The 17,773-nt window shown below is 34.4% G+C and overlaps 1 protein-coding gene across 2 annotated transcripts in view; it reads left to right on the top strand.

The window, feature by feature from the left end:
• Window positions 1-17,773, top strand: part of Hel89B (histone acetyltransferase 1) — a 224,698-nt gene that overhangs the window by 11,774 nt on the left and 195,151 nt on the right. For both annotated transcript variants that reach the window (XM_085810877.1, XM_085810878.1), the window contains exon 3: window positions 7,838-7,955. In XM_085810877.1, coding sequence (XP_085667003.1) covers window positions 7,838-7,955 — 118 coding nt within the window. The remainder of the gene's footprint in view (window positions 1-7,837; window positions 7,956-17,773) is intronic.

Here is a 17,773-nt window from a genome sequence, read left to right as displayed (position 1 = left end):
GGAGAATAATCTATAGCATAAATGATATAACTTCAAAAACTACAAAATTTATAAAGATAAGGATATTATTAAATCCATAAAATTAAGTAGAATGAGATGGGTAGGTTACCTCCTGACAAAAAATGCAGAGAGAATGGTTCTTAAGGTCTTTAATGCAACTCCTGTTTGTAGAAAATCAAGAAGAAGAAAAACTAAGAAAAGATGGAGAGACTGTCTGCATGAGGATTTTGCCATTCTTAAAAATTAAGGACAATTGCTGGAAGGATGGTGGAATAGGAAAGGCTCCCGAAGAAGGCCAGGGCCCGCAAGGGGCTGTTGTGCCAATGCTGATGATGAACATGCAAGGCAGTGTGCAAAAAATTACGTAAAACAGCAATAAATGAATTAAATAAAAAGTGAGGAAGAAAAAATTCATAATGAAACTGAAAAAAATATTTAACGTGTTTGTAACCAAACACTGAAAATTACATAAAACAGAAATCAAATAACTAGATTAGAAATTGTGGCGATTGTGTATTCGAAGTGATTTATTGCCTGCAGTTTTTCTGTGCTTACGGGGTTTTAGCGGAGGCTTGCTTGTGGGGTCGTATCTCAAAAGCATGGTGTCTGAGGCCGCTTGGCTTCGAGGACAGAAGAAACTTTAGGCTGTGACATCACATTCGAATCCTCTGTTGCTAGGGCAAAAGAGCTCTTGTGTGCTAGATTTAAGAATCATTACTCTTTCAAATTTGTGAGCTTTGAGTGTTCCCATGGACACCATGCACCCTTCTCCAACAGTTGTATGCGCATGCTAATGAGGAGGTGTGAGTGACATCATTTCGTCAGTTTTTCTGCAAGAGTGTTTTGCTTCATCCTCGAGGGGAAAAAGGTCATTGGCATTCAATCGATCAGCTGTTTGACCGCATTAATTTATAATTTTGACAAAATGCAGGAAAGCAAAGAAATAAACATACCTCTTGTTCTCTTTTTCATTTTATTCGCTGTTGTTTCGCTGCTGAAACAGTGGGCACTTGCAGAAAATTTTTGAAGATGCACAGCTGAATATTAAGCACAAGGTTTAAGCACGCACAAGTCATTGAATATATGTTGCCGTATGCATAATCACACAGTTGTCACAAAATTGTAACACTGCGGAAAGTAAGAATTAGATATTCCTGTATTAGAGAATATCTATAGCAAAGACAAACGCCTTTTTCAGATTAGCCAGGGAAGTCTAAAGTGGCGTTGATCTGGCATGAAGGATATTCGGTAGCTATCCAGAAGTTGGCTATAAAAGATGGATTTGAAGTTGCTTTGGATTTCCTTTATTATCTGCTACGTTATGTCAGGTTTTATAAAAAGTGTTTTTGAGTATCAAGAGTTTTTATTGCTGTGCAGTTGACGATCCATGTGAAACTGAATTGTTGTTTACCTATCAAAATAGTTCTGATAATTTAGTTCATTAATATAGTTGCCCACCCATGTGATAACCAGATGTAAAAGAGTAGTCCCAACGTAGCTCATGCATGTCATCGGAGGTGACTAAAATACCCAGCATCTGGGGCTATAGCTGGGGCCATGTTCCTGGGGATTATATCAGGGGACTGGTTTGGGCATGGGGCTAACTAACCTACCCTGTAAAAAAAAAAAAAAAAAAAAAAAAAAAAAAAAAAAAAAATTCCAATTTAGAAATTTCAAAGGGTTTGGATAGAATATGTGGAGGCAGGTCTTAAGACTGAAAATCAATTGTTGGTGGACTCTAGTGACTTATCACATCCATTGGAGGAAGCTTGTATAGAGGATCTTGATCTGTAATAGGCTGTAGTGCAATTGAAGGAGAAGGATGCAATTGTCAGTTCTCGGTCACTATTGTGGTGATGATGGTATGCTGCACTGATGGTGCAACTCTATGTGGCAACTGGTGTTTGGTTGCATTTGCTAAGGTCATGTATTACTTACTGCATAAAGAACTAAAATACGTTAATATAAATCTATAAGAATTTGTATTGCGATAATTAACAACAATGGAGGCATAGAAACGATTATTGTCAGTTGTTCTCATTATGTGAGGATTTTGCTAGCAACAAGAGTCTCTCTAGTCGAGAGTTTAGAACATTCTGTGTTCTTGATTTGTCTAAAACAGTTTGCAGAGTGAATTAGTCATTCCGTCTTAATTTTTGATTGTACCGGGTGGTCATAATTAAACTGACGGTGCTCACAGTGTTCTGTAGCACGCTCTATTTGCAAGAATGATGCCACATTTTGTAGGAAGATTAAACAAGACGGGGGACGAAGGATTCTGCGAAAAAACAAATTAGTTCCAAAAGTCACCTCTAGGGGAATATTTGGCATTGTGTAATAGAAAATAGAGTGTTAACAAATGCAAATCAATATGGAAATTGCCTTTTATTTCGCATTCAAATGAGGTTCAATGTGGCTGCCGTTGTTGTGGACCACATATTGCATTCTGTGCACAGTATGCACAACAGCAGAAAGTAACATGTCTGCAGGAATCTCCTGTACAGTCCGTGATATGTTATCCTTCAACGTAGCCAGGTCCTGGACCACTCCTTGGACTTAATGTAACCATAGCCAGAAGTCACATGGGGTAAGATCAGGCGACCGAGGTGGCCATGCAGTTGGAAAGTAGTGGCTAATGACTCTTTCTGTTGTGAATTTCTGTCATAGTATCTGTTGCACCCGTACAACAATATGTGGAGGGGCTCCATCTTGCATGAAAATGATTTCCCCCAGGCATTGTCTTTGCTGAAGTGCCGGAATGACAAAGCTGTTCAACATGTGGCAATATTTCTCTCCGGTAACAGAACAGGTTTCCGGTCCTGTCGGGGTAATGTTCTCATAGAAGAATGGACCTACGATAAATTCCGCTGTGAATCCACACCAAACAGTTACTTTTGGTAAATGTAAGGGAATTGCTGTGACTGCATGTGGTGGTTTGTCATCCCAAATTCGGCAGTTCTGGGTATTCACAGTTCCATTCAGGTAAAAGTGGGCCTCGTCTCCCCATAAGATTTTCCACGGAAAGCATCATCCACCTCCATTCTGGCAAGAAAGGTGAGAGCAAAAATCAGTCACTTATCATGGTCGTGGTACAGTAACTCCTGTACATGGCTGATCTTGTACGGATAGAAGTTGATAATCTTTCGTAAGATTTTCCATACCGTACTGTAAGGCATGTGCATATTCCGAGCTACTCCACGAGCGCTAGAGGTGGCAGCAATATTGTCTGGTCCTCTATCGACAATCACCGTGGCAACTGCTTCAATTGTATCCTGTGGTACAGGTTTTCGTCCTCTGCCTGACTGAACCTTCAGAGAACCTGTTTTCTCAAACGTTGCAACCATTGCTTTTAGCCCATTAACTGACACAGAACCGTTACCTTTACACATTTTTTTGTGCGTTCTAAAAGCACGAAGTGCGGCTGACGCGTTGCGCTGGTTGAGGTAAAAGAATTTGACCAGTAACGAACGCTTGACTAAAGAAGGAGACATTGCTCATAAACTTTCAATCCGATTGATTCGAAATGTATCACATTGCCTTTTAAAACCCAAGCAGCTGGCACTGTGCGAATGGATGTAGTGTGAAATTTGAATAAAGAACTTCTTCTGCTCAGTGTACGTAATATTGCAGATCACAAGACTTTATCAGTGTTTATGTAGATTTTACACTTTTTTAAAAGTGTTGCCATATTGCACTTGAACTAAATCAGAAAATGTGCATAATGAAAGGTAATTTTATTCTGTATTAATTTGCATTTGTTAACACTCTATTTTCTATTACACAGTGCCAAATAGTCCCCTAGCGGTGACTTTTGGAACTAATTTGTTTTTTCGCAGAATCCTTCATCCCCGTCTTGTTTAATCTTCCTACAAAATGTGGCATCATTCTCGCAAATAGATCATGCTAGAGAACAATGTGAGCACTGTCAGTTTAATTATGGCCACCTGGTATTTTATGTCCTCTAATTCATTATAGTTGGAACCATATATCGGAGAAAAAATACGATTATTTCCGTCATTCTCCCTGAAATGAAGAGGCTTTGGTGACAGACACAGTGCATATCACTATAATGGCTATCACTAGACACTGGCCATGAAGTTTTGATTCTTGTAACGCGAAGTTGAGTTGTAACTGAATAAATTATAATTTCTGCAATATCAGAGCCTATTGTCTCATATCCCATAACAGCTTGAACTCTGCGACTTGTGGGGGACTACATCTGACTTTCTTTTTCCCCCCCATCTTCTTCCCATGTGTCCAATGATATATTTTAACATAAAAAATGGTAAAAGAATTGCAGAATTCGAAGCATTGCAGAACAACTTGGCACTACCCTGTGTGTACACATCGACCTGTTTTAACTTTTAAAAAAATCAGGAATTTGCATTTATTTGGAGAAAACTGTTATCATGATCACCAAAGACTTATCACAGTTGAGCAGTAAGATTTCTATAACAATGTAGCATTGAAAATTATCAAAGCTAGCCAAATGTGCCATTTTGTTTGCCTTTTATTTAAAAATAATAATGAAAATCATTTCCGACAATGTTAACATTTTTGCAGCCAGTGGAAACTGTTCAGCTGTTGACTTTAAAATCTCTGTAAAACAGTCTTTTTTTTTTCCTCTGTATGAATTTCCCAAGATAACTTGGACAATTCGATCATTTATAAAATACAACTTCATGGGATGTGCATTCCTATACTTTCTACTACTAGGCAAAATGCAATATTTCTGAAAAAATACAACTCAGTTTAAATTAGCAGAAAAAGGGCCATGGTTGCGTTACGATTTTTTTACAGAAAAAAAAGACACTACATGCTAATTAAAATCAGAAACGACAAGCATAATCAGAAAATTTGAACATAACCCTAAAATTCCAAAACTGTGCATTAGCGGGTTGCCAGATAAAATGCATTTTCATAGAATTCTTGGTTGCCTATATCAGCAACATAGTGATTTTTCCCTGTTGATTCTTGTCACGTTTGGGTGGATAATGCAATTGTACCAAATTAATCATGATTATGTTTTTAAAATTGTTACATTTGAAATTTTAGACTGCACACTTAAGTATGTTTTTATATTGCCAAAAATAAAATAAATGCAGATTTCAAAGTCACCACCACCGTTTTTCTGGTAGGTTTTCTACATGCACATTTCATTCCCCCCCTCCACACATAATAAAACATCTGGAGACTTCCGATTCTTAATTTTACTTCGACACTAAATTAAATACCTTGTTACTCAAGAAACAATCATTTTAGCATAAATTTGTACAATCAATAATTTGGCTCTATTGCTGCATATGTGCTTGGCACCCACCTCCAACCAAAACATTCCACATAGATACATCGTTGATCTGACGCCAACTTGGCGAATCATTATTTTTATTATACAGTCAAAAGTCGTTAATTCGGACACCCATAATCCGGACCTCAAAGCTAAAAACTTTCTGCGCATGCGCCGTGTTGGCACATGTGCACAGGTGTCTTACGCGTGCGCGTAAGACCTGGACTACTGCGCATATGCATGTGCGCAAGTGCAGAATACGTTTTCGCCTGCGCGTTTAATGTATAACTGACGGTGTAAGCTAAAATTATCTAATTATCTATTTCAGTTAATGTTAATGATTGCGTTGTTCCTTAATCTTCGAATTGGATCCCGCTTATTATTTTTTGCAGACTGTAAGAGCAATTTTATAAAATTAAACTTGAACTTTCGATTATGTCAAATAGAATTTCCGATGCTGGAACTTCCAAAGGATCTACAAAACAAAAGTATGTTTCGATATCGAACAAACAAAAAGTGGAATTGCTGCAAAAAATGGATAAAGACATGAAGAATGTGACAGAGAAGTTGGTGAAAATGAAAAAATTTCGATTGACAAGTTAGTCGGTATTCTCGGCACAGCAATTAACGGGACTTGAACAGCGGAACTTTGTAACTGAACAAGAAATTGTCTTTTTATAGAATTAAAGAGAAAGTATTATCACATAAAATGAAGCAACTTAAACAACTTACATTGAGAGAAATGTTTAATAAAGTAAACAAATAAATATTAAGCTTTTTTTTTTTTTTTTTTTTTTTTTGTAAATTTTGATACCCTTTAGATCATAATTGTTCTTTATTTCATAAATTACGGTTTCATATTTTTAATTTTAGAATTTCTGCATGCCATCTTACGAGATTTAAACTGATGATCTATAATCCGGAAAAATCGATAATACGGAATCGCCGAAGTCCCGACGAGTCCGGATTAACGACTTTTGACTGTACTTTCCTTTCATCACCACATGTTTATCAAAACATGACAACTTGAGTAATGACTCATGTAGCGATGCCTAAACAATTCTTTTTATGTTGGTAATTGAATAATAAAGAAGTATGATAACCTTTTATGTTGACATTACGTTTGGTGATAATTACAGATTTAAGTTAAATGCGCTAAAAAATTTTGGCTGACGAGGAAAAATTTACTAAAAATTTCTTTCTGTATGCTAAAAATAGATTTTGATGATACTCATCGACCCAAAGATTACATTTAAGGCTATTTGAATTAAGAATAAGGGATTTGTTATTCACATAAACCCAGAACCAACGCCAGGACTCATTTGGCCGCACCGAGTCGCAGAATTTAGGACCCACAGAGACTGCATCAGGCGGTGAGATATCTAGCGCCGGCCCTCAATAAGGCTTAAGTATATGTGGAAATTTATTCATTCAGAACTCTGATAAGCCTTAAGCATGTGCAATAGACATACATATAATAAATAATTAATACAATTCAGGCTTAATTGTCTCGGTGAGCGGTAGAAGCAAGATAAAATTTAACGTAACAACTTGTCGTTACTCGCCAAGCTGATGACGCATAGCGAAATAGGTATAGTTAAGGATAGTTAAATTTGATTATGATAGCCGCTAATTTTAAAGATTTTCGGATATCGCAGAATAAAGGTGAAATTTTCCAATTTACGGATTTTGTTAAGAAGTGGGGAGAAGCGGTAGTAAATGAAGATGATATAACAGAAGTTTTTTGATTGTGATGACAATGCTTCTCAATCATCAATCAATTAATCAATAGCAAAATCTGTAGTATGGTTCTAGATCCAGAAAATAGCGCTACCAATAGTGAAGAAAGTGACAGAGAAGTTACTGAAAACGAGAAAATTTCGATTGAAAAATTGGTTGGAATTCTCGAAACAGCAGTTACAGAACTTCAACAATGCAACTAAACAAGTGGTTATGTCTGTCTGCAGAATTAAAGAGAAAGTGTTAGCACAAAAAAAAAAAAAAAAAAAAAAAAAAAAAAAAAAAAACTAAACAACTTACATTGAAAGAAATATTTAATAAGGTAAACAAATAAATATAAAGCTTTTTTTTTGTAAATTTTGATATCCCTTTAGATCACAAATACTTCATTTTTTCATAAATCGCAATTTCATATTTTTAATTTTATAATTTCTACATGCCATCTTGCTAAATTTAAACTGATGATCTAATATCTGGAATCGACAAAGTCTGAACGAGTGTGGATTTCGGACTTTGTACTGTACTTTTTATTTTATCTATCTTCTGTTAATTAAATATTTATCTTCTGGTATCAAAAATTTGAAAATTTGGTTTTTTCTGAACAGAAATGCCAGGTAGCACTCATGCTAAACAATAACTAATAATCTGTTACCAGAAATGCTAATAAACCAGATGTGAAAAGTGTAGTACTCATTAATAAACATTAATGGGTACTATCATTTAGCATATAATTATTTGCCATCTACTGTGTAATGTTAAAATTTCCATTATTTATAAATTGTCACATAGATGTATTTTCTTATTTTATAGCTTCGCCGCTATTTGTATCACAGTAATTGGGATACTCGTATTGCTGCAGGACAAGCAGTTGAAGCTATAATTAGTAATGTTCCTGAGTGGAAACCAAATGGTGTTTTGATTAAGAAAGGTAAGATTTAGAATCAGTTTAGTCTGAAATAATATTAAATTTTTTCTATAGATTTTAAATACATGAAAAAGTAAGGTCTTTTATGCATTATATTTCACATTCAGAAGAAATTTCATAATGGCTTATTTAAAGTTTTTTCAGATTGAACTGCAAAAGAGAAAAAGTACTTTTCTGTTGTCGGGACCGGATTAAGAAATACAGTCGAAAGTCTTTAATCCGGACGTCCATAATCCAGAGTGATCTATAATCTGGACCTCAAAGAAAAAAATCTGGACTTTCTGCGCATGCACATATGCATTTACGCATGCACATAATACGTTTCCGCATGCATGTTTAATGTATGCGGATGGTATAAGCTAAGCTAAAATTATCTAATTATCTATTTCAGTTAATGTTGCAGATTGCATTGTTTCCTAATCTTCGAACTGGATCCGGCTTATTTTGCAGACTGTTAAAGCAATTTTATAAAAGTAAGCTTGAACTTTCGATTATGTCAAAAAGAATTTCCGATTCTGGAGCTGCCAAAGGATCTACACAAAACGAAAGCATGTTTCGATGTCCATCAAACAAAAAGTGGAATTGCTGCAAAAAATGGATAAAGGCGTATCTTTTGTTTCTCTAACCATTCCCAAATCTGTTTATCAATTTCATGCTGCTATGCGAGGGGGGGACGTCACGGCACGCAATGAACTGGAAGTTGATTTGTCAGCACTATCCTTATCTTCAGGGCAAATGTTTTTATTTTATTCGGCTTATAATTCCTTACTAAATGTATCATTTCATCTCGTTGTACTCCATCTTTGATATGATTTAAATCAAATTCCTCGTCATTATAAATATCACAAATACACATCAAATAGTTTTCTGGTTGCAATTTTCTAATTTCGACTATGTGTAATATATGCTTTATGCATGCGTGCGCTAAAAGAAATGTTTAATAAAGTAAACAAATAAATATTAAGCTTTTTTTTTTCGTAAATTTTGATACCCTTTAGATCATAATTGCTCTTTATTTCATAAATTACAGTTTCATATTTTTAATTTTATAATTTCTGCATGCCATCTTACCAGATTTAAACTGATGATCTATAATCCGGCAAAACTGATAATCCGTAATCGCCGAACTCCCGCCGAGTCCAGATTAAAGACTTTTGACTGTATATCCATGTATATGTGTGTATGCATATAATGTATACATGCATACATCCATACATATCCATACATATAAGCACGATCTATAACACATACATCCATACATATAAGCATACATACATTTTTGAATCCAGTCTTGATAATAGAAGAGTACCAATGAAAACAGAATTGTAACTCCCCCCCCCTGTTAAATTCTTGTTTATTAAACTTCGTTTTTAGCAAAAAATTAAACTAAATACATATATTGAATTTAGATTGATTAAGTGAAGAAGGTAATAATGTGTATAAACTAGTAGATTTTCAACACAGTTTTGTTAAAGTAACAGATATCAGAGTAAAATACTGTTATTGCACTAACTGTATAAAGTTGCTCATTTATTTGTTTTCATAAATGTGTGATTTTAGTAAATGTATCGAAGTATATTATGCACTTATTATATTCATTAGTCTTCCTATTAGTCTTAGTTTGATTACCACTTGCCTGATGCGACCACCATTAAAAATGATTAGTATTTCTGAGAACGTAAACACTAGTACTCCATTCCATCTACCTTCCCAATGGCCAAGAGAGGTTATCTTAGAGAGAGGATTGTAATATTTCTTCATAACTAGTCCCCTTTGGGAAAACCATGGCATACCATTGCCTGCTGCTAATTTTCCTTTCCTGGATGCATTGTTTCTGAAGGCAGTATTTCAAAATTCAGACCAGAATAATCACAGTTGTAAATTTAATGCCTGAATAAACACTCCTTTTTAGTCTTGAAATTTTCCTTGAATTTATTAGTCAGAAGATAGTTTCCAAGTCAGCAAATAATACTGTTATGTGTGTATGGTTTGTAATAAATTGAAAGTGCAAGTCAATAAAAAGTTAACAAAATCTATTCTTATTCCAAGAAATAAAACAAAATGCTGAAATTTCCTCAGAGATATTTGTGCAATATCGCAATAGCTCACAGTAGTTAATTTTGAACTACTAAAACATTAAATGGAACTCGATTAAAAAAAAAAAAAAAACCCACAGAAAATACTAATCCGATGTCACTGCGAATTCGCTACAATCAATAACAGCACTAAGTAAACAACTTAACTGAGGTGTTTTGATGCGGCTTTTATAAGCTTTTTGAATTATGCACAAGAACATTCTGCTATTTTCTCGATTTTTTTCTGGATAGAAAAGTGTACAATTACGAAATACCTATTTATTAAATGCACGTATTCCTGTAGTTTTATTTTTTTTTGACGTGACTTTCTCACTCATAATGCTCTGCATTGCCCAGAGTAATGAAATAATTTTAATTACAATTCCATTAAAACAGCAAACTAAATACAAAAACTCTTAACAATACTTTGCCACACATTTAACTCTTTAATGTCATAGCACCAGCCTCTCATAGGCTGATTTACCTGTTGAGCTGACCAGCACTAGCAATAAATCCAAGCTCTCCTCCTTGAAATTTTTCCTAAAATTTGAGGGCCCCTTTTTCTCTTATAAAATGGATCCTGAAATGGAAGTTTCCTTTTTTCCTTTGCTGCCTAAACCAACAAATAAAGCACTTCATTCACTTTTTTAGTATTTATCCCCTTTTGCACTTCATCCATACTTTTCCTTTCCTATATGTGCTCTTTTCATACACTGAGACTTGATTTTAGACCACTTCTTTTTTTCACCATGTTATAGTAGCTCATTTGATAACTTATTGCCTTGCAATTTTCTTAATATTTCTCTCTTTGTTCAGTATGTTTAAGGCTTCCAGTTTTGCATCTAATGGTTCTGTGAGACTAAAGGTGCATCCAAGAGATAATAAGATGTTTTGTAAACAATAACAACATTTATTTACAAGAAAATATATGAAAATTTCAATCAATTAGAGATATATTATTAGGTATCTCTGCCTTCCATGTCCTATACCTTTAGTATCCTGCCTGCCACTGACTATTGGGACGAACACAGTGCTCTCTAGTCAGAAGGACATTGGAAATATGTAATACTCCCACCTGAACTCACTTGAGTTCACTTACCATTGAATTTTAACTAAATTTACATTCAGGAAACATTTAAAATTACAAAAATAAAAATATAAGTAGCATATTATATCAAATACAAAGCTTCAAGATTATTCAGTCACTTGACATACAAAAACAAATTACACTTTTAACTTCCAAAGAAAATTGTTCAAATATTAAGCCTTAAAATATAAGCACAATTAAACTATCATTAATACACAAATAGAACATTAACAGGTTGCAACTCAATTAAACTAACACAATTAAGGATTAATTTCCAAATTATACACAAGTTGTACTGAGCGTTTTATTTGTCCTCTAGGAGTCTGAATAAGAAGAGAACGAACTTTTCCATCTCTTCCTGGATATAGCTCTAAAATTTTCCCCATCATCCACATATTTCTGGGATAACGCTCATCATTAATCAAAACAATATCATTCACTTTAAATGAAACTGTTTTACCTGGTTGTGGAGAAATATAAGCTGATCTTAGATTAAGTAAATATTCCTTTCTCCACCTGTTCCAGAAGTGATTCAAAAGTGTTTGCTGATATTTATATTTCTTTACCAAAGAATTCTTATTAATGTTTAAATTTTCATTTTTATGTTTTATTACAGGTAAAGACACCAAACTTTTACCAATAAGAAAATGAGATGGGGTGAGTGGAGAGGGTTCTGAGGGTTCGTTGTACAGATACATGATAGGCCTGAAATTAACCAGAGCTTCAATTTCCAAAAAAACAGTTTCCAATTCCTTCAAAGAGAGAGATGATCGTCCAGCAATTTTCTTTAAGCAGGTTTTAACCGTTCGTATGTGTCTCTCCCAGAAACCTCCCCACCATGGACTTTTTTCAACTATAAAATTTCCAAACTATACCTTTAGAAGCAAACAAATTTTTAACTTGATCATTATCTATCTGATTCCACCATTTTTTAAATTCACAATTTGCTTTTTTAAAAGCTTTGGCATTATCAGGATATATAGTGGAATATAATCCTCGACGAAAAAGAAATCGTTGAAATCCTAACAAAAAAGAATCAGCACTTATGTTAAGAAATACTTCTAAGTGGATACGTCTTGTCACTGCACAGCTGAATATAAGTAAATAACACTTAATTAAATCAATGAATTTAATTTTTAATTAAAATTTAAGAAGAATTTAAGAAATTTAAGAGAAATTTAAGAATTAAAATCACGAATAAAAAATGGTCCAGCAAAATCCACACCGCATATATCAAATGGTGGATGCTCTTGAATTCAATCAGGTGGTAAAGGGGCAAACACCTGCATTCCAGATTTCACTTTGAATCATGTACAAATCAAACAGTTATTTAACACTTTTTTTCACAAAATGACGACCTTTAACCAGGCGTGTTTGTGCTCCGGGGAAACCCCGGAATTCCAGGGATTTTGAACTTCGATCCCGGAAATTCTCGGGATCGTCGTTCAAAAGGAAGTAGGAATAATAATGAATTATTTATTTTGATCTGGGTAATTTTGTTTGCTTTGAAAGCAGAAAACGCAAGGTCAGTGTGTGTGGTCAGGTTTCCTTTCTTTCTCCAAAGGCAGTGATAATGCATGAAAAGGGGGAAAAAACTTCTTTTTTGTTCTTTCCTTATTGCAAGTTATGACTCATTCCCCCGGTTCTTGGACATTCTCTTCTGGATTCTTTTCGGCAAGTAGGCGCGGCAGAAAAAAAAGGGAGACTTCGTTCGACCAGATGTGCGATCACGTGACTCTGGGTTCAAAGGTCTTATCTCTCCTGGCGTGGCGCCAATGAGTAGAGAAGGGGGATTTTTCGCCGTATTAGCTATTTGTTATTGATCGCTTCTCAACTTTTTTTTCTCCGCTGTGTAAAATTTTCGTTTCATTTATTGATGCACGTGTAAATTTTTCGTTTTGTTTTTTGAAATATTTTTTTATTTATGTATGCAAGAGAATTTCAGTATGAAATTTCTCTATATAAATAGTGATATTATACAATTAGAAGAAGGTGTCCGCAATGCATTTAGGTGGAATTTGATTGAACGGAGAGATGGTAATGGGGATACCATCGGCACATGGTGCAAGAAAATAAATGTTGCTGGACAAGCATATTGTGTTTTTTGTAACTCACTGCTGAAGTATGGTGGGGAAGGATTCAAGGCTTTCACAAATCATTCTAAAACTGTGACGCACATAAAATATTCAAAGTGCATTAGACATTCAATGACTTTAAGTAATTATGCTAATTAAAAAAAATACTCATGACTTACTGGAGACTGATGCTCGGCCATTGGATATAGTGACAAGAAAAGCACGCCAAGAGGTATTAATAACTTCGTTTATCGCCGAGAATTCTCTTTCTTTCAATGTAGCTCCCAATTTAATTGAACTCTGCAAACTGATGAGCCGCGATCAGACGGCACTAAACTCGTTGGCAATGTCCAGGACTACTGCATGTTATAAGATGAAATATGGGCTCGCAAAAACTATTAAGGAAAATATCATTAAAACTTTAAAGGAGACTCCATATTCTCTAAATTTGGATGAAAGTACTAGCAATGCTCAAGAAAGTATACTGGCAATATTGGTGCAGTTTTATGACAACAATCAGAATGAAGTTGTAGTTTATCATTTTGCATCTCTAAAGATGGAATCTTGCAATTCAGAAGCTGTTTTTAAAGCAGTTGTTAATGCTATTGAAGATAATAATATTCCATGGGCAAACTTAATTAGTGTATTAGTGGACTCATATAACACCATGCGAGGAAAAAAAAAAGGTATTGAAACCAGACTACGATCAAACAAAGCACCCCACTTATTAGATATTGATGGTGACACATGTCACACAGCTAATAACTGTGCAAAAAAATTTGCTTCATGTTTTGATAGATACTTAGAAGATTTGTTTGATGACATCTATTTTGATATGAAAAGCTGCAGTAAAAGAGAAAATTTTTTCAAAATCTGTGAATCCCTTGCCATTAAAAAACTTAAGCCCTTGAAGAGACCAGACCATAGGTGGGTGTACATTTTATGTGTTTTAGAAAGAATCAAAGATCTGTGAGATGCTCTTATTGCATTTTATTTTCACTACTTGGATAAAACTGTTAAAGGGCATTATTTTTCTTATGTTGAAACTGTATACAATAAAAGAAATATTTCTGCAGCTCAGAAAAAAAATTGTTGAAGGGGTGTATTCTTGCTTGCATTCCCAACAACTCACAAAGGATGCTTTAGCTCGGAAAAAAAGAATACTAATGGGTTATTTGTTATGCAAAACAAAACTTTGTTGCATATGGCATTATATTCAGCAGTATTACCAGAGTTCAACACATATATTAAATTATTTGAAAAAAAAAAAAAAAAAAAACAATGCTTCATTTAATACATTCCAGTATTTATAAATTGATGGCAAAAATTTTCTCTTTTTTTATGAAGCCAGAAAATATAGAGTGCACATCTTATAATGATTTTTTAAAGGTTGATGTCACAAATCCAGAATTCCATCTACCTAGCAAAGTAATATTTACTGGTGCAGAAGCTTCCACTCTCCTGAAGCAATTATCAAAAAATCATCCAATAGCAAAAGAATTCCAAATTTCTCTGATGAAAGCTTATACTAATACAGCACAGCATATGAAACAGAAATTACCCCTTAAAAATTCATATCTAATTAGTTTTACAGCATTAGATCCAGAGCTAAGAGGTAAAACCAGTACAATATTAGCTTTTGAAAAATTATCATCTTTTATGTCCCATATTTTTAATGATAATGAAAAGTCAAAAGTAGAAACTGAAATAAGGTTATACCAGAGTGATATTGATATCACCAAAGAAATGCTCAACACATCTGATGAAAGTGGAAATCAAGTCAAGTGTACAATTGATAAATATTGGTCTAAAGTTTTTAATTTAAAAGATGATTTCACAAATGATTATAAGTATCCTACATTGGCTAAATTGGTCAAAGCCTGCCTTAGCTGCTTCCATGGCCCATTAGTGGAAAGTGCATTCAACTTAATGGATAGACTTGTCACTGACTATAGAACCTCTCTTAAGATTGATTCCCTAGATGCAGTGCAGACTATTAAATATGATTTAATGGCTTCTAAAGAAACCTCATGTGAAAAATATGGCTAAAAAATCCAGTGACTGATCCAATTCACAAAGATCTGGTACTGAATATGAACAGAAGTTGGAAAACATAATCAAAAGGACTTAAAAACATGTATTTCAGATGAGTCACCTATAAAAGTCTCTGAAAAACCTTCTACATTAGCAGAAAAGCAAACTGCTTCTATCTCTGCATGTGCAGTTCTCGAGGAAATTTCTTCAACTATAAAATGAGGAAAATAAAAGTCAACCTTCCTGCAATTATAAAGTTCACCACAAAAGAAAGACAAGCCCACAAACATCAGAAAATAAAAAAAAAAGCAGCAGAAATTAGAGAATTTTTTTTTAAAGAATTAATTCAGGTAATTTAAAATATTTACATAAAATGTAGTAGTTTATATGTTTGAAAATTTATGGTTATTAATTTTGCAAAAAAAAGTAATTCATTGAACTTTTATAATTAGGTCATTCAATACTTCATAATTGTAATTTTTCATTTCTCTCCCTCCCCCTTCTCGAAACTCCAAAATGTTGGTAGTAAGTCCGTAAAAGTTTCAGGGGATTTTTTGGGGTCCCACAAACACCCCTGTTTAACAATCCAGAATTGTTCTCGTAAATGTGTTAAAGTTGCATCAACACCTAAATGGCACATTTTAGTATGAGAATCACAGATAAGTAGTTCAACAAATTTATTAGATGGACGAAGCCAAGGATGTTAGGTTCGCATATTGTTACTTGAAAACTGTAAATGTCATTTTAAACAAAGTAAGTTATTATCATCAAGTTCAGGATTCAAATTAAATATACGTGAACTCTTATCAATAGTTCCTTTCGAAAGAAGTTGGGTAACTTCTGTACTATAATGTTTGAATTGAGTAGCTTTGATCCAAAAACGCGAAGCTTGCTCGAGTTCTGGAGCACATATAGGTTCATTTAATTTTGTAGATTTAGGTTTAGAATTGTGCACAAACCTTTTAATCCAAGCAGTAACACACAGTAATCTACATATTTCACTGAAGTCATTAACGTCCAGTAACGACGACATAGGTAAGTTTCCATTAGCTGAACTGGTTACCATGGAATTAACCAGTGCAGTCTGTCGCTCTTTCGCTATAATGCGTGCATCACAGATGTCATTAAAATGATGTAGCGATTCTTAAAGAGGCCACAAGTAAAGTGGTTTAGACATCTAAACAGGGCCTGACCACCACAGAGAACTTGTAAGAATCCCCCTAGCCGATCCTCCTCTAGTAGTAAGGTCTGCGGGATTGTCGGAGCCGCTGCAATGGTTCCAACACTCTGGTAGAGTCAGCGACTGCATTTGAGCTACTCTGTTGGTGACAAATGGTTTCCATTGTTTAGAAGATCCTTTCAAACAATGAAGGACGATTTGAGAGTCACTCCAAAAGAAAATTTATTTCGCGAAATTAGGAAATAGACCTTGTAAATAATTTCCTAAACGTGCAGCAAGGAGTGCTGCCATTAACTCTAATCTTGCAAGAGTCAAAGTTTTTAAAGGAGCAACCTTACTTTTTGACATTATAAAGCTCACTTTGATTTGGCCATTGCAATTCACGTATCTTAGGAACGCAACAGCCCCTTATGCCTTAGGACTAGCGTCACAAAACACATGAAGAGAAACTTCACTTATTTCTACACTCTCAAAAAACCTTTCAATAGATACTGATTCAAGTTTACTAAGTTCAGAATGCCAGGTTCTCCATTTATTTTGTAGGTTACTTATCAAATCTTCATCCCATTGTAGACCGCGGTCCCACATCTCTTGTAGAAGAATTTTCACAGTGATTACAAAGGGACTAATCAGTCCACATGGATCAAATATCTTTGAAGTAACTCTCAAAACATGATGCTTGGTGATTCTAACATCAGTGGAATCCCTAACATCTCTTAAATCTAATTTAATTTTATCCTCAATCGGATCCCACTTCAATCCCAAGAAACCTGTTCCTTGCCCGAAGTCAGTATTTTCCTCATATCCGTTTTCATTCCAATGTTTATACAATTCCGGACAATTAGTTTTTAATTTCCTCAAATGAAATCCCGCTGCTTTTAATATCTCTATTGCCGTAGAAGTCAAATGATAAGCATCTGGAATGGTATTGGCTCCATAGCAGAGATCATCAACATAAAGAAATGAATTTAACATGTCATAACATTTTGGATGATGTTTCTTAAATTTCTTAATGTGAAATTTCAAAACGCAAGCCAAAGAAAATGGCGAAGTAGTTAAACCGAATGGGAGACGATTTAAATGAAGAGTTTCGTTTGAATCACCTACCTCTTCGGGAAACCACAAAAATTTAAGGTATTTTCTATCTTCCGCCGCAATCTCTAACATAAGAAAAGCTTTCTCTAAATCTCCGTAAAATGCAATTTGATATTCTCGAAATTTAAGAATTATGTCCAATAAATTTGCATAAAGATTTACTCCCGATTCTAGAGACTCATTAAGAAGTTTATTATTTTCATTAGCCTTACTGCTACAATCATAAACAATTATAACTCTAGTTGTTTGCTTGTCACCATAATTACCACTCTGTG

The sequence above is a fragment of the Stegodyphus dumicola genome, chromosome 2, assembly GCF_044657685.1.
Source record: "Stegodyphus dumicola isolate Sdum_Otavi_A_Nest chromosome 2, ASM4465768v1".
Taxonomy (NCBI): domain Eukaryota; kingdom Metazoa; phylum Arthropoda; class Arachnida; order Araneae; family Eresidae; genus Stegodyphus; species Stegodyphus dumicola.
Note: the sequence above shows the minus strand (reverse complement) of the source record. Positions and strands in the feature narration are given on the sequence as shown.